Source organism: Saimiri boliviensis, chromosome 4, assembly GCF_048565385.1.
Source record: "Saimiri boliviensis isolate mSaiBol1 chromosome 4, mSaiBol1.pri, whole genome shotgun sequence".
In the NCBI taxonomy this organism is placed as follows: Eukaryota; Metazoa; Chordata; class Mammalia; order Primates; family Cebidae; genus Saimiri; species Saimiri boliviensis.
In genome coordinates this window covers 92,050,357-92,072,274 of record NC_133452.1, presented here as the reverse complement: position 1 = coordinate 92,072,274, position 21,918 = coordinate 92,050,357, and the positions used below count along the sequence as shown (strand labels likewise).

The 21,918-nt window shown below is 38.6% G+C and overlaps 1 protein-coding gene across 2 annotated transcripts in view; it reads right to left on the bottom strand.

Annotated features, from left to right (window-relative positions):
• The window catches only part of MEP1A (meprin A subunit alpha), a 39,544-nt gene that overhangs the window by 2,546 nt on the left and 15,080 nt on the right, over nt 1-21,918 (bottom strand). For both annotated transcript variants that reach the window (XM_003923084.4, XM_010333974.3), the window contains 7 exons: nt 14,557-14,732; nt 9,358-9,579; nt 8,432-8,581; nt 5,337-5,552; nt 3,323-3,796; nt 2,412-2,585; nt 1,642-1,942 (listed from right to left, as the gene is read on the bottom strand). In XM_003923084.4, coding sequence (XP_003923133.3) covers nt 1,642-1,942; nt 2,412-2,585; nt 3,323-3,796; nt 5,337-5,552; nt 8,432-8,581; nt 9,358-9,579; nt 14,557-14,732 — 1,713 coding nt within the window. The remainder of the gene's footprint in view (nt 1-1,641; nt 1,943-2,411; nt 2,586-3,322; nt 3,797-5,336; nt 5,553-8,431; nt 8,582-9,357; nt 9,580-14,556; nt 14,733-21,918) is intronic.

The window sequence follows — 21,918 nt, the reverse complement described above, 5'->3', positions numbered from 1 at the left end:
ATAAACAAATTAACGGGGTGAAGGGGTCATTATTCTTTACAGAACAATTCAAATGAATGGATGTGAAGGAAATAGGAAATTAACATTAGAAGATCCCAGTGGTGAGTATTGCAGGTAGGATGTGTCAGTAGATGCTGAAATTAGTGTGAGGATTTGAGGAAAAGCAGAATGTCTCTGTGATCTTGAAATATCCCTCCCAAGATATATATTAATTACAGAGGAGGAAATGGTAACTCTTCCGTAGCGAGGCCTGGCCAATGTGCTGCTGGCCGGACGATGAAGGTTGACATCCCCGGTAATGACAGGTATCGGCATCGTGTACCTGCTCACATGATGCAGTGAGAAGGCATATCACGTATTTACCAATCTTGTCACAAATGTGTAACCTTGATCTCATCGTGAGAGAACAAGATAAACCCAAATTAATGAAAAATTTACCCAAAATATATCCCTGACCGGTAATCTTCAAAAGCGTCAAGGTAATGAAAGACAAGAAAGAACTGAGGAATTGTCTCAGATTGGAGGGGATTAGGAGACAGAAGACATAAAAGCTAAATATAACCTGAGATCCTGAACTGGATCCTAAAGCAAAAAAGGACATTAGTGGGAAAACTGGGAAAAGGTGAATAAGGCCTGTAATCTATGTATTAGCATTGTGCCAATGTTCATGTCTTAGCTACACTAATTGTACTGTGGTTTGTGCAATATGCTAACATTAGGGAAAGCTGAGTGGGTGAATGGTATAGCGAAAGTCTCTGTAGTATTTCTGTATCTGAAAGTCTAAAGTTATTTCAAAATAAAAGCTACAAAAAGAAAACAGTGGAGACTAAAAAGAACTAAGAAGAAATATAAAATTTTGAGATTGGCAGAGTGGTTTCTACATCTGCTACTGTCAAATGGAACTGTTGCTTCTGTCATCACCTCCATCTTTTTATGAGACAGTTTTTAGGGTTTTATACAAGCAAACATTGTAAAAAGAACTCTTAAATATAGCAAACTATGCTGCCAGACAGACCTAGATGCAAGCCCCAGCTTCAGCATTTTCCATCTGGGTACATTTTAGATAAATCACTTAATCTTTCTAAGCTTCAGTTTCTTGATACACTAAATGGGGCCAAGGAGAGCCCTTATGTCACAGGTGGCAGTGATCGTGAATTTAGATAATGCATGTAAGATGCTCAGGGTGCATAGCGAGGGGTCAGAAATATCAGGAGTTCTTATTACTATTATTGAAAATATAACTGTAATAATAGCACAGTGTAAATGACAGACCACAGAATAATAATCATTAGGAGCATCCATAGTCAGTAAAGATTTAACCTTCATCTTGAGACCCACTGTCATGGAGTAGAAAGTCCCTAGGCTGAAAGCCATCTTGGATGTTATAGAAATTCCAGGAGTATCCAAGATGCTGATGACAATGCCCCAAAGGAGGAAAAGGGATGAAAATCAAGAGACAAGGAGACCTGGGACGCCTCTGTCCTGGCAGCGTAAGCCCACGAAGAGTCAAGGAAAACCGCACCCAGTTGACCATTTTGCGTAGCCTTTGCCCTGCTCTGCAAACAGTACCCTTTACCAGGGGTAAGCATGCACACCACCCAGGTCTGCTGGCTTCCCTGTCTCGTCAGCCACAGAGCCTACCTGCAGCTCGCCATCCCCTTCTCATTCACACAGATGCCGTCATTTTGGCAAGGGTTTGGGTCACATGGGTCTCTGAAGTACTGTGGCCAGTTATGGTCCTCCAGGGGGCCCATGTTTTCCACTGACCGCTTCTGTCGGCTGGGCTGCCCCTGGCTGAGGCTGACAGGTGGGGCTTCTTCTATCACGGCCTTTCCCGAGCCTTCTTCGGAGACCTGCTGTTCCTGGCCTTGGAGAACGAGGCCTTGGGGGCTCAGTCTTTGGCCTTTAATGGGAACTTCAGTCTGCTCGAGGTGGGTGATATCTTCAGGAAATAGAGTCATAAGGAAGAGCCAGGATTAGTAACTGACTACAATTAACTCCCACTTCTGGTGAAAGTTCCCCAGCCTGCTTCTATCTCCCATGGACATCACCCTTAGTGACACGGAAAAGTGGCTTTTTAAAAAATTTTAAAATAATCAACTCACATTTTTATTTATTGAATTTGCAAAATGTAGTGTAAAGCTAGCATGGACAGACTGATGGAAACTAAACTGAAATCAGTGAACTGTTACCTTTGATAAAATTATCAAAAAGATGACACTAAAATTTCAGTTTCTTTCAAGGACAGTTAAAGATGTGAGTCCTTGGCCACTTGAATAGAAGGAGTATTTTTTCTACAACACATTTTTGTGACCTCGTCCCCACCCTCCACGAGTGCTTTAAAATCAGGATAAAATCAGTAGAGCACCAAGAGCATAGGATTATTTACTCACGAAGACCAACAAAAGTACCTTCAAAGTCCACAAACATGATGAGGTCATCATTTTTCAGGAAACTCCTCCTTTTTAGCATTTGGTGGGAGATGAAACCACTCCAGCCCCAGCTGATGCTTCTGAAACAATTACAGTCCGTATGATAGGTTCCCACCCTGGACGGCCTGTCCCAGATGACAGTGTCATTTATCTCTGCAAAGTTGTAGGTAACATAAAATCACATTACCTCTTTATATTTCACTTTCCAGTTTGTCTTTAATGAGGATATAGGGCTTTGTTCATCAGAAAAATAAAACTGTTGGAGAAAAGTTAGGCTATTTTCTCTTTCCAGGAGAACTGCAATTCAGATTTGAAAGATGGGAGAGGCAGAGAATCACAGCTCTCAGTGATCAGTTGTCTGCTACTGAGCGACTTCCTTAATGAAGAGAGAGGGACAGCTATGGCTTCTGTCTTATGAGGCCTATGTCTTCTCTTTTGTAAAGAAAAAAACAGTTTGCTCATTTCTTAACTGATGGAAGTTTATTTCATGGACATAGTGGCATTCAGTACTATTTTAGGAGTAAGTACATTAGCTCTGCACAGAGCCTAGCAAGTTCTGGGTATCTAATAAATGATTAGCAGTATCTGTCTCCTCAATCACAATGACCTCAATGAGGCAGTAACCAGCTGATTCACTTGTATTCTAAGTACCCAGCACAGAATTTGGCATATGGTAAGCCCTGAATAGATGTTTGATGAGTGAATTTAGGAAAGGGAAGGAGGATGTGATGGCATTGAACATCTTAACTTGGAACTCCAACATGACTATGTTAATGAGATTGCCAAGGGGACCATGTGAGGAGAACGTTACTCTTTCTTGGACTACAGAATCACATCTGTGGGCCTTTCTGGGTTGAGGGGCAGTGCTTATTTATGCTGACATCACCCACCTGGAGATGTGTGCAACTTGGAGGTAGTGAACACCATGCTTGAGGACATCCTATTCCTGACATCAGGCTCCTGATCAAGGATGGTCATTATCACCTGTCTGTTTTCTACCGGCCACTCCAGGATAGCATCATTCTCCCCACTACACAGGTGAAAAGTAAGTCCCAAGTAGCCAGAGCTGCCAGAGCTTGCTCTGCCGTGGGGGTATAAAGTTAACCCAAAACCATATCCCTCTGAATTGTAGAATCGAGGGCTCTGCAGCTTGTCTCCTGGGCTGATGTTCTCAAGGACTTGGGAGAAATTCCGGACTGTCCAGACCCCTGTGGGGCAGGGGGTTTCAGTCAGAGTGATGTCATCCAGGTAAATTCCCCCAGTTGAGTTCTGAGGGCTGCCTTTTGTGCCCTGGAAAAGGTAGCGAAACTTCCGTTCTTCTTTGAGCACCACATGGGCAATTTTCCAATTATGATCATCATCTCCTGAGGACAGAGAATAATGTTGGTGAGAATTGTGGCCAACATGTAATGAGTACTTATTATGAGTTTGGCACAGTGCCATGTGCTTCCCATAAGTGATCTCATTAAATCCTCACAACAGCCCTATAAAATAGGTACTATTGTAAACCGGTTAAGTAACTTCCAGAGTTACGTATCTAATAAGGAAAATGGTTTTTTAAAATGCTATGATTTATTTTAAAATTCATATTCAAATCTTAACCATGAATTTGTTTTCCACTATCAGTATAATTCTACAGGTACTGGATTTCCTCCTGAGTTCGCTGGTTCAACTGCAACCCCTAATGTTAGCACCGAAAGCCCAAGTGTTAGGCTTAATCATATAAAATAGCCATTTTGTAAGCCAACCATCAGAAAATCCTAACTCTGTTCTTACAAATGACCTCTAAGGAAGCTTTCTTCTTGAAAAGCAGCAGGTATATAAAAAATAATTCCTTTCTCTGGACTCATTTCAACTGAGAAATTAAAGGCTAAGATAGGCAGTTGGATGCTAGGATAATCTGGCCATAAATCAAGATCCAGGGTTATAAACAAAGTATTTGTTTTCCTTTGTTGTGGTGGTGGTTCATTCATAACTAGAAAAAGGGAGACAAGTTTTCCTACTTTTCAACAAAAAATTTCTCTATCTATAATCATTTAGATGCTGGCCTTCTTACGTAAATATAAAAAGTGACACTTAGGAACACATAAGTGATTGTAGAAAGATAATATATACAAATGACTTATTTCCCACCGACTTCACAAGTAGGGTTCAAATTACTTTAGCATGTTAAATGATGGCATCACTTGGTTTTCTGAAACAGATGCAAAACACCATGGTCAACTATTTTTTTTCTTTTGAGATGGAGTCTCATTCTGTCACCAGGGCTGGAGTACAGTGGTGCAATCTTGGCTCACTGCAACCTCCACCTCCCAGGTTCAAATGATTCTCCTGTCTCAGCCTCCCAAATAACTGGGACTACAGGTCCATGCCATGCCCCGCTAATTTTTGGATTTTTAGTAGAGATGGGGTTTCACTCTGTTGGCCAGGATGATCTTGAACTCCTGACCTCGTGATCTGCCCACCTTGGCCTCCCAAAGTGTTGGGATTACAGGTGTGAGATGGTCAACCATTTACTCTCTCTCCAGCAGCATCAGTTCCCACATGTCTTTTACCTTCTGATCTCCACTCCTGAATCATCCATTTTCTCAGTCTTAGCCTTTGCTTTCTTTAAAGTTCTAGTGAAAACTGGATTTCTATATTCTGATTGGCTTCTTACAAAAGTATATTTCAGCCCTGCCTAAATCTAAGATACTACTTCTAATTTCTGAGTAGTTAAAACATTCAGAGTAATTAAAACATGCCATATATTATGTTAGGCTCTGAGAAGAGAAGAAAGTGGGTGGAGGAAAAGGAGGAAGAGAGAAAGAAGAAGGAGGAATAGGAGCCAAGATGGAAGGAGGAGAAGAAGGAGGAATCCAGGTTTTAAGCCACACGATTCCTTGTATGAATGTCTCTAAGTACCTTGAAAAGTCTGCACCTTGACCAGCTTGCGAACATTGCCTGTGCTGTCATCCCTCCTGACCCAGACAGTGAGTCTGTCTGAAGGGCTTCCTGTCATTTTATAGAAAAATTGCAGGCACTGCTCCTTCCTCTTTGGGTAAAGAATCCGAGACTCCAGTAGGGCTGCCTCTTCTGCTGACCCCGAGCTGGTGCTGAACTGCATGAAGTAGCCGGCACCTATGGAAAGAGCACCCAAACATCACATCTCTGGCTTCCCACACCCCAGGCTGGGGGAAATAGTGAAATAGTGAACCACAGCCATTGTCCAGGCAACAAAAGCTAGAACTCTTCTGAGAAAAGGAAAAAGAAGGGCATTTGTCAGTAAATATTGTGTCTCAATGGACTTAGTCACCAGCTAAAGCTCGCTCTTCACAGTTGCATTTGATTGCCTTTGCTCCAAGATTGTGAAATGTATACCTCTGACTTAAAGAAACACAGGCTTCAAGCAACGTTTGTTTGTTTGATGGAATTTGGTGTCTGTGAGATGAATTCTATTTTCCTCATTGGCTTCATTCTTTAAATTAGAAATTCATTCCAAGGAAAAGAGTTAGGATGGTCTCCTCATTGTATAAGACACTGTGGAATTCAAAGGCTTAGGATTTGGTTTTAAACATTGACAATGATAAGGGTTCAGTTTCCCCTGTGGCTAGTCTGATAACTGGGTGTGTTATCAGTGGCAAAAACAATCTTTACTGTATTATCAGAAGGGCCATTCAGGACACATGACAGACTAAATGGGAATTTCTCCTGAATGTAAAGGAAGGCATTAGAAGAACCCTGAAGAGGATGAAAAGTGTCTACATTAGTGCCAGAGGTGGTATTTACCTGACTCAGATAACTCAAAACTCTTTCCCCTAAAAACAACCAAGCCAGCTAAACAAATACCACTTGGTAAACCACACACTTGTCCGAGTTGAGTACAATGAAAAATTCTTGAATATAAAGAGGTTCTTTAAACGGTGTTCCTGCAGTCAACCCCATGTAAAAATACTTCAATCAAAACATTTCACAAGATAAAAATAAAATGAGTGCACAGTATGGTGCCGGGCACTGCAGCAATGCTCCATAATGCTCCCAGGTTCATCCTGCGTCAACTGAGGCACTTGCCTTTCATATCAGCAGCAAGCAATGATGGTTTAAATAAGCTTCCCACCAAGCTTAAAATATCACGATGGCTTTAATGCTAAATCAGGGCAAATTATATTCCCTTGTATTTTCTTCTCAATATCTGAACTTGCCTGAAACCTCTGAATTATAATTATGTATTGAATGACTGTGTTAGGGGAAAAAAAGAGCACACAAGGCTAAAAATGTTTCTAGGTAATTCTTACTCAGGAATTCCTGCCTAGGTGTACTAGGAAGTATGAATTGAGAGTCAAAAAATTCAAGCCCAGAACTCAGGAGGCCTGAATTATCCCCAGCTCTGCCGATACCTAGGTATTTATTCATTTCTCTGGGTTTTGAATGAGAGGAATCATCCCAAGGGATCCTTTGAGCTCTTCATGTCTACGCATCCACCTGAATTATGCGAGAGCTCCCTACCAGCAAGACATATTCCATTAAATCACTCCTGTGGAAGAAACATAATAGCCTCTCAAGTTAATATGACACAACTTTTCCAGATCTTTCTTCTGGGGTGTGGTCCTTTCATCTTACTAGGTGCTAGAACATTCTTTCAGCAGATTCCTCTCACAATAAAGATCACCTTTGTGTTTAGCTGGTCATTGCACATTAACCTAGCAGCAAGCCACGGAATAGGTTGGATTAGAGGCTACAATGGAAATTTAGAGAAAACTTCAGGCTTGGATCAACCTTTGGACACTTGGAATGATATGTTTGATAATCTGATCCGTGACAGAAACTTCTACTCTCTGCCAAAGGTAAAGGAAACATGTCAGTGGCTTATCACCTCTGACATTCCCTGTGGTGGCCTGGTATCTGGGTGACAGGCTGTGACCCTTCTGGGAAGGGAATCTCACCAACTCTCAGACAGTTATGGACTAAGTGACTTTGCAACAGTCTAGTCTTTAAAAAGCTGTAATAATCTGTAACTTCACCAGCTTCCAAATATAGTTAAGATGATTTCAATGGTGGGCACGGAATACAAGAATGCTAAAATAGAAAAAACAAAATAAATGGAATGTCTGGAGAGAAAGGGAAAATGGGACAATGGAGGGTGAAGCTGCTGGTCTGCAGGTGGGGGCTTTGTATGCGTTATTCTTCCATTGTCACTGTGAAGTAGGCAACAGTATCTTGATATTTATGGGGGTTTGTGAAAGCCAAGACTTTTTTAAAAAGCACACAAATGACAACAACTTTCTGTGGTCACCTAAGTAAGTGGTGAAGCCATATTTCAAATCAGGTGTGTCTTTTTCACTACACAAATGGCATACAGGAACTATCTGAAGCTGTGCTATCCAATACCAAACCTGTGTGGCTATTGAATGCTTGAATTGTGGTCAGTGCAAACTGAGAGGTACTGTAGGAGTAAAATATGTGTCAAGTTGAAAATACTTAGCATGAAAAATGTGAAGCATCTCATAATAACTTTTATATTGATTACATGTTGAATGCTACTATTTGGATATATTGAGCTACAAAATACATTATTAAAATTAATTTCACCTGTTTTCTTTGATTTTTTTATGTAGGTATTAAAAGTCCAATGCATTACCTGTTGTGCCACAGAGCCAGAGTCACGTGGACATTAGAAAATTCCACAGTACACATGTGGCTCACATTATATATTTCTATAGGAGGGTGTGGCTCTACAGACATTGCCCTTATTTACGAATTTTTATCTTTTTTTCTGAAATTTTATCTTATCAACCATCTATCAATATCAGTTGTGCTTAAATGCATCTTTCTTTTGCATGCCCAGAGCCTGGATGCTTTTCATTGAGTTAATAATTAAGATACAAGAAATGTTCTTTGTCCTTGTTCAGATTTTCAAGTTTAATAACCAACACTCTGATTGAGGCAAAACATAGTGGCTGGCAGAACCTAGTTGAACCTGGTGAACCATATCAGTGTGTTTACTTTCCACTTTCACTGACCTGTGCATTGTCCCACCAAGGTGTGATCCACTTCTCCAGCCTGACCACTGTCCTTATGGACCCAGTCAGTGTCATCTCTGGTGCCCTGAATCATCCCACAGATGTTTGCCTTCTCAAAAGTACAGTGGTCCAAAAGAGTGTGAGTTGTGGCTGGAAATGATATTTTTATCATGGTTAAAAATGAAATACATTTCGTTCCAAATAGCTAATGTCTTAAGCCACTAAAACCTCATTGTTCAAATACAACAGGATCGCAAGCCTGTTATCTTGACTTTTTCTCAAATGCAAATCTTACTGTCATCACATGTTAGTACATGCTAATATAGACACAGCCCTAACCTACCTCACAGATTCAAGATTAAAAAAAAAAATGTATAATCATTCTCTGCTATGTAAATACGAACCATAAACAAGGTACCTCTAATACTTGGCTTTGTACGTAGCAGGTCTTTTGTATATAATTACTGAACAGAATCAAACATTTTATCTCTGAAGGCTAGTGGAATCATCTTTAGAAAACATCCCACCCCAGAAGATTATATTACTCTAGGAATAACTAATGTAGGTAAAGAATTTTATAGGATACAGAATACTTTCAAGTCCATTACCTATCTTGACCTTTGCATAATAATGCATCCTTCAAAGGAAGCAAAAGAAAGTAGACAATAACAGCTCCTTACATTTGTTCAGTACTTTGACTTTACAGAACACAACTACATAATTGGTTTTTCATAACCATCAAGTAAGGTTGGTGTTACAGTTTTTTGTTTGTTTGTTTTTTGTCTGGAGGTAGACCAACAAAAGTTATGCAATTTGTTCTTATTCTTTTAGCTAGAATATTAAGGAAGAGTAAAAGGAAATCTCTAAGGCTGAGAGAATCTCTGTTGAGGCCAGTTTGCCCAGTTCTCAGAAACTGAGGTACTCACTGCAATTGTACATTCGGTTCAGCCTCTCTAAATCAATGTCACTGAAATCCAGGCGCTGTCCAATAACGGAGTTAAACTCAGGGATCTTGGCTGTGATGGTGGGAACACTTGCATTCTTGTTAAATGAGAAAGGTGCGTAGTGCATCAGAGACTCATAATCATAGGGTGTATTAAGGTCTGTGATGAAGCTGTCATCATAGGTGTTAAAGTTGTGCTGGTAACCTGTTAGGGAGAGAATCCACAGGTCCTGCTCAGTCATGTTATTTTCCCCATGCTGCTCTCTTTGATTACTCAGAGACCCTCCAAAAGAGGAAAATAATCAGTTCTATTTAAATGTGTACTTAAATAAATCTATTTAAATATGCATTACATTTTATAAGCAATATGATATAAAATTAATATGCATAATTATTAACATTAGCTAATATCATATTAATATTTAATGTGTATAATGTTGTAATAACTGGGATTACAGGCCTGAGACCGTGCCTGGCCTTTGACTTATTTCACTTAATATAATGACCTCCAGTTGCTGAGGATGACAGGATTTCATTCTTTTTACAGTTGAATAAGATCCCATTGTGTGTGTGTGTGTGTGTGTGTGTGTGTGTGTGTGTGTGTATACCACATTTTCTTTATCCATTCATCCATTGATGGACACTTAGGTTGATTCCCCAAAAAAATGTTGTAATAACTATAAAATACATATTATAAAATATAAATATATAAATATTAGAAATTACTAAATATGTGTACATGTTTATGCCAAAGATACATAATATATATAAATGTGTGTGTGTATCTGTGTGTGCATATGTGTGTGTATGTATTCTCTTTTCAGAAAGAGAAGGTAAAATAGCAAAGCTGAGGAAGGTATTCCAAATGACAGGAAAAAAATTTTGAATTCAGGAAAATGTTCACAACTTGATTATGTTCAAGACACATCGTTCTAATAGCTGAGTACCTCGTCGCCTGAGTCTGCCCAGAGCTGTACCTGCAGCTCTTCATGGGTTAGGAGAAGGAAATCTGAGGGGCAGAGGTAAAGGTAAGCAGCTGAAAGCAAGACAGGGGATCCTGTCAATCAAGGCTCACATCCTTCTCTTCCAGAAATAGCCTCATGGAGAACAAAAATAAAATAGGGGAAAAAAAACATATTTTCCAATTAAAGAGGAAAAGTAAATATTTTTCTTGAGATTAGTGAAAGTGAGATAAAATATGCTGCTATGTAAAAAGCTGAGCAATATAACTGATCAGAGGGTCTTTGAATTGACTAATACCATTGGGAATTCACTGTTTGGGCTGCATTAATGGAAAGGCTTGCAGATTTTTAATTTTCTTCTTGGAAGGACAGAAAAACTGAGTGAGAATGCGACTAACTCTTCCAGTCATAACTTCCCATCCTCATAGCTTTCTCCTTCTCTAGCTCCTCATCCAGTTACTTTTTGTTGTTGTTTGCCTGTTTCGTTTTGAGGCAGAGGTTTTGCTCTGTTACCCAGGCTGGAGTGCAATGGCGTGATCTCAGCTCACTGCAACCTCCACCTCCTGGGTTCAAATGATTCTCCTGCCTCAGCCTCCCAAAGTGTGGGGATTACAGGCATAAGCCACCGCACCTGGCCTCATCCAGTTACTTTGAAAAATTAGAGAGAAGAAAATGTAACTGCCTCATACAGAGCTACATGCAGGGCTGCAGAAGTGTGGTGTGGCTAGGTGGTGCTCGAGTAGGTACTTGAGGGAGTCTCTGAATGCTTTTGGAAAAGCTAAGGAATAAGACCTTCTTTGAGCAATATCTTGCCTTAACTGTAAATTCTGAAAGCTGATGTTTCATTCTCCCAACTGATGGGGATTACTTGAGAGAGATTAAAGCATTTTTGAAGGTGGGACAGGTTTAAAAGAAACAATAGCCTTAACAGGGAAGAGGAAAGTTAATCCCCCCAGAATATTTGGTCCTAGGGTATCATTTGAAGCAATGGAATTGTAAAGAGCATCAAGAGTCTGGGATCTCTTGGTAACTCTCAGTGGTGCCTGAAGCAAAGCACTTTCAAATCACTGGATGTGTTTTACTTAATTTCCCATAAAATCATCTGGTTAGGGGCTGGGTGTGATGGCTCATGCCTCTAATCGCAGCACTTTTTGAGGGTGAGGTGGGTGGATCACTTGAGGAAAGGAGTTTGAGACCGGCCTTGCTCACATTGTGAAACTCCATCTCTACCAAAAACCACAGAAATTAGCACGGCCTGGTGGTGGACATCAGTAACGCCAGCTCTTCAGGAAGCTGAGGCATGAGAATCACTTGAACCCAGGAGATGGAGATTGCAGTGAGCCGAGATTGTACCACTGCACTCCAGCCTGGGTGGCAGAGCAAGACTCTGTCTCAAAACAGAAACAACAAAAATCCCATCAGGTTAGAATAGATTATTTTAATCTGCATTACTTAAGGATTCTTATGAGAATGCCTTAAAACAAATATTTTGAATAATTTAAAAAAATGTATTCAACGTGTTTTTGTTGGGCGTAGTAGCTACTGGGAGCTGTGCTCAGTGGATAGCGGCCCCCAACAGTAAATAAGATAGGCAGTCACAGCTGAGAGCTGAAAAGGGGCTATAATCCAGGGCATGGGATCCTGTAAACCAGGGGTCAGTCAACAAACCTGTTCTATGGTAGATAGAAAGAATGTTCTCCTTTGTAACTGCTCAGCTCTGCCATTGCACACAAAAGCAGCCATTGACAATACTTAAACAAATGGGTATGATTGTGTTCCCAAAACGCTTTCTTTACAAAAGCTAGTAGATATGGTCCATGGACCATCATTTGTTCATCCCTGCTAGGCCTCAAAAGTTGAGTTTTTTCCCCAGCATAAGGAAACAAATTTCAAAAACACAATTCTGATTCAAGAACTGGAGATGGACATTGGGAGAGAATTGCATTGCCAGTGTCTTCTCAAGTTAAACAGAAAGCTTATCATTAACCAAAGTTAAATCAATAAAACTCATAAATTACCCTGATAAATTATACTGCCTGTGTTGATAATCTTATTGGAGTTGATGTCTCTTTTGAGAACAGTTCTCCCATGGTTGCAGGCAATTTAGATATATGGAATTGTACCTTATGAAAATACAGATAGGAGATGAGCAAATATGCAACCTATGCTCAAACCAGAGCTGAGCAAGTCTGCGCTTGACCCTGGCAAATGTGTTGGCTCACTCTGATAAAGGAAACCTCATTTGGCCTAAAACCATTTTAAAAGCACCAAGTATTGTCTTCTATAAGACCTGGAAATAGGAATATTTTCTGCTTTCTTACAAAATTTTCAGCAAATCCAAGTACATGTACAGGAAGGTAAGAAATTGAGGCTGAGAGGCAAATACAGACAAATTCTAATATTACCCTGAGTCGTGAAGAGATTCAGTCCTTCTACCTGTTACTCCATTTCCTTCTTGATTCTACAAACACACAGTTATAATACAACTACCACTGAGGAGAGACAGGTACACTAAGGCTGAGTTATTATTTCATCTCTGGGTGAATATGCTCCAAAACTTTTCTAGATTGTCCTGGGAGGCCAAGAAGAATACTATCTGGCCTCCGTTTTAGTGGGTGGTGGTAAGATGGTGGGAGTTTGTGGGTAGGCTCAAATCTGATGACCTAGTAGACTGTTATAAGTTACAGTTTTCTTCCTTACTACACCAATCCACATTCATAGAATTACCAGAATATGAGAGACTGGGAAGCCACGGGTTGAGAAACCCCACAGGTAACTTTGATTTGCCAGCTCTACCCTGGCTTCATGTGAAAATCATTGACCATCTTACTCCAGAATGAACTATTATAGTCCTGACAGAACATTTTGAGGATTCATATTTAATTTTAAAGCTTGATCAGTTCTTTCAAGCCCCTAAAAGTGAAATTATTATAGATGTACTGCAATATATTAATCAGCATATAAAAACTGGGATCTAAATAAAACAGATACCTACACAAGGCTATTATTTATTTTATAAAAGCCATACATAGAAACATTTAAGGTATTTTAAATACATTAAAGTTTCGCTAATCTCTTACTTCCCAAAACAATGTTTTTCCATTCCCTACACTAATTTCTACTTAAAAACTAGTTACCTTCGGAAACATAGCATTGACGTTTTTTTTTGCTAGAACATCAGGAAACTGCTCAACAAATGTTTTAGTGTGCTCAAAACCACTCTACATCGTCGTCTCAATTAAGGAAAGTAAGAGTTGGGCACGATGGCTCATGCTTGACATCCAGTACTTTGGGAGGCCAAGGCAGGTGGGTAACCTGAGGTCAGGAGTTCAAGACCAGCTTGATCAACATGGTAAAACCCTGTCTCTACTTAAAAAATACAAAATTAGCTGGGTGTGGTGATGCACACCTATAGTCCCAGCTGAGGCAGGAGAATTGCTTGAACCTGAGAGGCAAAGGTTGCAGTGAGTCAAGATCATGCCATTGCACTCCAGCCTGGGCAACAAGAATGAAACTCCATCTCAAAACAAAACCAACAACCTAAACAACAATGAAATTGTTAGAATAATGTAACTGCATGGTATGTAAGACAAAACTGTTACCTTTTGCGTAGTATGAGGTGAAGACAGAAGAAGCAAGTTGCTTAGAAGTGAAGAAGAAAAAACATTAACCTTTGATTAATCAGAACCCAGGTAACTACCCAGAATTAACGTAACTGGGTGTTATTTCAGACAAAAGCATCCATTTTTGTTTTTGTTTTTAAACACTTTTCGTTGATTTGGTAAAGTAACTGAAAAAATACTGCTAGAGTATGTCCTGTAGTCATGGAATAATCAGCTAACCCTCAAAAAGCCTAGAGGCACAGGAGATTTCGCATACAGAAAACTGACTTTAATATCTGGATTCACATTACTCATTAAGACAGGAAAATAAACAGTTTTAGACAGAGTTTTAATGAAAACACTGATATAAAGTGAAGCTTCTGGTTAACTTTCAGTTGACCTCTACAGTGAGTTACCACCATTCCCTGAGATCCTTATGTGCGATGAATTATGGTCAGATCAGCACAGTCCACATAAAGGGCCAATAAATCATAACCTCTTCATAGTCTGCATTCCCACTAGAGAGGTTGAAGCTCCTGTCCTCACAGATTTGGCCTGGTCATCCCAGCTTAGTCTCAGCCAGTGATAAATGTGACAGCAATCTCCACCCAATCACACCTGGAAGAATTTCGTCCCACCAGATGTTCACGTAATCATCGCGGTCAGTCCTTGACTGCTCGTGGTAAAATCCCAAAGCATGCAGGATCTCGTGTTCTATGATGGCCTTATAGTCACATCCCTGGCCAATGGAAAGATTCTGTCCCACGTGTTGGTCACCAACCTCAGACCAGCACCTTCAAAGAGGAGAAGAGGAAAAATATCTTCTAGAGAATTTTTAAGTGGCCATCATTCACAGCACTTCAAAACACAAATTAAGAGGAAATTAGGTTTGATTTTAAAAAGAAATTACCAACAGCATTCTTGTATGCTGATAGTCCAAAGGTGGGGGATGCTTAAATAAGGAACATTCCCTAGAGGGAAGACTATGCAGGCTTTAAAAGTGAAGATACAATACATTATAAAAACGGCACATACTCAGAAGCAAATCAATCCTATCATAATAATTCATCAAGGTAGAAAGCAGTAAGAATTGGCAGTCTTCCTCACCTCCACAAATTCACAGGGCACGCCGAAGAATAACACTATTGCCTTTATCTAAAAAACTGTTGTCTGAGGGAAAACTGTGGTTGATTTAACTTTTTTCTTTTCTTTCCTTTTCTTTTCTTTTCTTTTCTCTTCTTTTCTTTTCTTTTTTGAGATGGGGTCTCACTTTATCACTCAGGTTACTGTACAGTGGCACAGTCACAGCTCATAACAGCCTCAACCTTCCTGACTCTGGTGATTCTCCCACCTCAGCCTCCTGAGAGGCTGGGACTTGGGACTTCAGGCATGCACCACCACACCCAGCTAGTGTTTTTATTTTTATTTTTTTTTAACTTAGATAATTTATTTAGAAAGTAGAAAATAAAAAGTATGATTCTAACATCTATTTAGAATATGAACAAAATTAGAAACAGTTAAACTACAGAAAAAAAGGCAGAGATACTGAAGTTGGTATAATGGCTATCCAATACAAACAAGCAAAACCCAAGTTACTTTCATGCAAATAAGCATTAAGCAAAAGAATATGGGAATGTTTGCAGAATGCACCATGGCCAATATTTTTCAAATTTACATGAGAAACTGTACATAAATGAAAAAATAAATTAGGTAAGTTGCCAGAAGTGTTTTACAGGTTATAATAGGCTATAAGTTAGTTTATTATGAATAAAATTTGTAGCACATCATACATTTTTACATCAGAGACTCAGTGTTAAATGAATCAGACATGATAAAGCTTAACTATAGTATACCTTCAAAGGCTAACAGATTTGATTTTTACTCAAAGATGAATCTTATTTATTTTCTAATAACTTCATTAAGGTATAATTTACAAACCATAAAATTCTTTAATTTTAAGTATACAATTCAATAACTTTTAGTATATTTACAGTGTTATGCAAATGCAACCATGATCACCTTACCTCTCTGATAGTGACATTTTATTACCGAATCAGAGTTTATTCTGCAAAATGTCCACAATCCAAAGAAAGCATTTGTTATTTATCTTTCTTTATATATATGTATTTTTTTCTTTTTACATCCCTCCCCCTATAGAAAGATATAAGTTGTGAAAACAGCATACATTCCACCTCGCTGTGAACTTTTGACCTTGTCTATCTGAAAGAGCCCTAGTTAGCCTCCAACTTCGGGGGACCAGTGCCCTGAAAGGTTAGGGGCACTTTCGGCCAGTTCCTTCACAAAACCTCTTCCTCTCTTTTCTCCTCTCTTAAATTATTTGTAGCAGAGGCACCTCCTGGCCATAGGAAATGGGGTTGCCCAGATTCAGCACTTTTACAAAGAATGTCTCCCAAAGCTGACCTACCCCTTAATCAGATACTTGGGACACAGTTAAAAACACAAAAGATGCCAGGAGAACTTCACTGGGAAAGGGAGAACTTTTAGAAAGTGATTATATTGATTCTGTCTTGTGTTTAAGGAGTTTCTTTGTGGAAAAAAAAAATTATGCCAACGTCATAGTTGAAGAATGGAAATAAAAATGTTAAGAAAATTGTTTCTCTGAAATTTTCAATAAAAAATGAAAGGTTTTCAGCACTTTTTTGAAGGTCAGAGATTGCCAAAGAACATAATGAAATAGTTAAAAGCAGAAGGCCTCTAAAATGTGTGGTCTTTGCAAGGCCTGAGATATACTTTAAATGTTTCCCCTTTGTAGAAAGACAAACTGTCCAACTATGATTGATTATCTCCATTTATATGACCTGCAAAAACTTCAAGCAATAAAACACAGGCTGAAAGATGAGTTTACTCTCCTGCCTCATCAGCAAAGTTATTCTTTCAGCAATATTCTCAGCCTCAGCAAACGAAGTTACTAATTGCCAGTCATCCAAATCAGAAATCTAGACATTTTGTACTTCTCTCCCTTCCTAACTCCTCCCACTAACCAATCTGATAAGTTTAGGTTCTGATAAGTCTACTTTTTCACATATTTCAGAAATTCATTCCTTCTTCTTTATATCATCTGCCTCTTCCTTGGTGTAAGTCCCTTCCATTTTTCCCCTGGAAAATTGGAGCATCTGTTAATTGATCTCTTGCCACCAGTCTTGCTCTATTTTAATTTTTTATCCATGTTGATCAAGTAATCTTTCTACAATGGAAAACTGAGCATAGAATGAACCTTGTACCAAACAAGAAATTCCCTCACACATGGCTGTTCATCACCAGGCTCCTGCTCACCTTCCTGGCTCCTGCTCATTATCTGCTCCTGACATGCAAACCCCCAGGCACACCGAACTTAGGTTCATGTTTTCTCTCTTCTCTTCCTCTCCCTCTTCTTCCCTTTGATCCTCTCCTCCCTTTCTTCTTCCTTCTTCCCCTCCCTTACTCTCACCCTCTCTCCCTCTTCCTGGCCCCAATTTGTCCTCCCTTCTTCTAACACTCATCTCAACTCTCTCTGATGCTTCATCCCACACTTTCTCAGAGGTCCCACTCCTGTAGCGCTGCAACCCAGGACATTTGCTGTCATGTATTAAGACAATGTACTCATTTTCCCATCACCCCCACCTGCCAACTGTAAGCCTGCTGAGTGCTATGACCATATTTCGTATCTTGTTGCACCTATAGTCTAGCATATTTCCTGGAATGTAGTAGGTGTACAATGTTGCTTTGTTTTGTTTTATAAAAGAATGAGCTACAGTAATAACTACTCAGGTAAGTAAGGTATTTAATTTCTACCTAAGTAGTTGTCAGTATTTTGCTTTTATTTAACTGCATTTTTTGCATTTTCTTCTAAGAGGCTAAATGATGTGCTGACTTCCATTTTCATCATACTATTCATCCATGATTATCAAAACCTCATGATCAGGATTTGGGATTAAGATGGGGAATAGGAGGCAGGACTAGCTTGCAGCTCTCTGGATAGAGCAGTGTGTGGAGGTCAATTATTAAGCCAATCAAGGAGGCACCAGAGAAAGGTAAAGTTCAACTTAAAGAAATCAGAAACATCATGAGGATATGAAAGGAAACTTATTCACTGAAATAGATAGCATAAATTAAAAAAAAACAGTAACAACTTCTGGAAATCAAGACACATTTGGAGAAATGCAAAATATGCTGGAAAGTCTCAGCAATAGAATTGAACAAGAAGAAAGAACCTCAAAGCTCAAATATAAGGTTTTTTAATTAATCCATCAAAGACAAAGAAAAAAGTATTTTAAAAAATGAACAAAGCCTCAAAGAAGTTTGGGACTATGTTAAATATCCAAAACTAAGAATAATTGGTGTTCCAGAAGAAAAAGATAAATCAAAATATTTGGAAAACATACTTGAGGGAATAACAGAGGAAAACTTCCCCAGCCTTGCTAGAGATCTAGAAATACAAGAAGCTCAAAGAATACCTAGGAAATTCATCTCAAAAAGATCATCATCTAGGCACATACTTATCAGGTTATCTAAAATCAAGACAAAGGAAAGACTCTTTAGAGTCATGAGGCAAAAGCATCAGATAACCTATAAAAGAAAACCTATCAGATTAACAGCAGCTTTCTCAGTGGAAACCCTACATGCTAGAAGGCATTGGAGTCCTATTTTAACCCCCTTAAACAAAACAATTATCAACCAAGAATTTTGAATCCAGTGAAACTAAGCATCATAACTGAAGGAAAAATACAGTCTTTTCCAAACAAATGCTGAAAGAATTCATCACTACCAAGCCAGCACTACAAAAACCGCTAAAAGGAGGTCTAAATCTTGAAAGAAATCTTCAAAATACACCAAAATAGAGCCCATAAAACATAAATCTTACAGAACTTATATAACAATAACACAGTGAAAAAAAAGGTATTCAAGCAACAAATTGCACAATGTATAGCATAGAACCTCATATCTCAATAACATTGAATGTAAATGCCCTAAATACTCCACTTAGAAGATACAGAATGGCAGAATGAATAAGAATTCACCAATCAAGTTTCTGCTGTCTTCAGAACTGTCTATTTGTACTCTTTCAGCCTTTTGATGTCGGCATTTAATGCTATGAACTTAACTCTTAGCAGCACTTTTGCTTTTGCTGTGTCCCCGAGATTTGAAAGGTTGTGCCACTAATATCATTCAGTTCAAAGAATTTTTAAATTTTCATCTTGATTTCATGCTTGACCCAATAATTACTCAGGAGCAGGTTATTTAATTTCCACATACTTGCATGGCTTTGAGCACTCACCTAACACATAAGGACTCACATAAACTTAAGGTAAAGGGGTGGAAAAATATATTCCATGCAAATGGACACCAAAAGCAAGCAGGAATAACTATTCTTATATCAGAAAAAAACAAACTTTAAAGCAACAGCAGTTTAACAAGACAAAGAGGAACGTTATATAAAGATAAAAAGACTAGTCAAACAGGAAAATATCACAATTCTAAAAATATATTCACCTAATACCAGAGCCCCCAAATTTATAAAACTATTACTATTAGACCTAAGAAATGAAATAGATGGCAACACAGTAACAGTGGGGGACTTTAATACTGCACTGACAGCACAAGACATGTCACCAAGACAGAAAGTCAACAAAGAAACAATGGACTTAAACTATACCTTTCAACAAATTGACTTAGAAGATATTGACAGAACATTCTATGTAGGAAATTTATGACCCCCACACATAGGGTACCAGAATATAGGAATTTATTAGCCTTATGTTGGGCACCAAAATATAGGGAGCCAACCCTACATTACCCGTGGGTACCCCATTTGGTGGCAACAAAGGAATGAGAGAAAGACAGACTAAGAGAAAAAGTGGGACCAGGGGACCATCACTTTATTACTTTGGAAGTGACAGAGAAGGCCCCCAGCTCTGATTATCCACACTATTTATTGATTACAATTACTTTGCTTTACAGGGTAGGGATGGAGTAATGGTGGGGAGAGGGTAATGGTGGAGTGAATTAGTGAGCCGGAACTGGTATATCATTCTAGGGATTGATAACAGTGGCAGTCTGGGAGTTTCACAAAACAGGAATATGTGGTTGTCTTTACCTTCTTATCTATGTACCGTTCATGGAACGTGGGCCTTACAAGGAGCCTACAAGTTTGGCTATGTTATACGTGCTGTGAAGGGGTTTTAGTCCTTGAGCACAATATTTATGGTAACAGAGCAGAGGTTACCCTGTACTGGAACATAAGGCATAAAAAGGCCTTCCTCCTTAGAGGCTTCCTGCAGCCCTCTGCAGTTTGCTATTCCTTGCTTACATGTTACTTGTAACCAATTTATGTAGACACTTTGTAAGTTCTTTCTCCTTTGCAGCTTTTCCCAACAATTCTACCCAATAACTGCAGGATATACATTATAGTCATCAGCACAGGGAACATTCTCCAAGCCAAACCATATGATAGACCGCAAAACAAGTCTCAGTAAATTTAAGAAAATCAAAATTAAATCAAGTACACTTTCAGATCACAGTGGAATAGAATTGAAAATTAATCCAAAAGGAACTCTCAAAATCAGGCAAATACACGGAAATTAAATAACCTGCTACTGAATGATCACTGGGTCAACAATGAAATAAAGATGGAAATTAAAAAAAAATTTGGACTGAATGAGAATAGTGATATAACCTATCAAAACATTTAGGATACAGAAAAAGCAGTGCTAAGAGGAAAGTTTATAGCATTAAATGATACCAAAAAGTCAGAAAGAGCACAAATATATAATCTAATGTTACACCTCACAGAACTGGAGAAACAAGAACAATCCAAAACCAAACCTAGCAGAAGAAAAGAAATAACAAAAATCAGAGCAGAACTAAATGAAATTGAAACAAAAAGAAAAATACAACAACAAGAAAAAATGAAACAAAAACCTGGTTCTTTGAAAAGATAAATAAAATTGATAGACCATTAGCAAGATTAACCAAGAAAAGAAGAGAGAAGTTCCCAATAAGCTCAATTAGACATGAAACAGGAGCTATTACAACTGCTACCAAAGAAATACAAAAGATTATTCAAGAGTACTTTGAACACCTTTATGTGTATAAAATAGAAAACATAGAAGAGATGGATAAATTCCTGGAAATATACAACCCTTACAGATTAAACCAGGAATATATAGAATCTCTGAACAGACCAATAACAAGTAGCAAGATTGAAATGGCAATTTAAAAATTGCCAACAAAAAAATGTCCGGGACCAGATAGATTCACAGCTGAATTCTACAAGACATTCAAAGAAGAATCGGTACCAATCCTATTGACACTATTCCAAAGATAGAGAAAGAGGAAATTCTCCCTAAATCATTCTATGAAGCCAGTATCACCCTAATACCAAAACCAGGGGAGGACATAACAAACAAAGAAAAGTACAGACCAGTATCCCTGATGAACATACATGCAAAAATCCTCAACAATATACTGGTGAACTGAATCCAACAGCATATCAAAAATATAACCCACCATAATCAAATAGGTTTTATCCATGGATGCAGGGATGGTTTTACATACACAAGTCAATAAATGTGATATATCACATAAAGAGAATTAAAAACAAAAATCACATGATCATCTCAATAGACAGGGAAAAAGGATTTGACAAAGTCCAGCATCTCTTTATGATTAAAATCCTCAGCAAAATTGGCACAGAAGGGATATACTTTAAGGTAATAAAAAACCATTTATAACAAACCCACAGTAAACATTACAGTAAATGATAAAAGTTGAAAGCATTTCCTCTGAGAACTGGAACAAGACAAAGATGCACGCTCTCACTCTCACTACTTCTATTCAACATAGTACTGGAAGTCCTAGCCAGAACAATTAGACAAGATAAAGAAATAAAGGGCATCCAAATCAGTAAACAGTAAGCCAAACTGTCACTGTTTGCTGATGATACGATTGTATACCTTAAAAACCCGAAACACTCATCCAAAA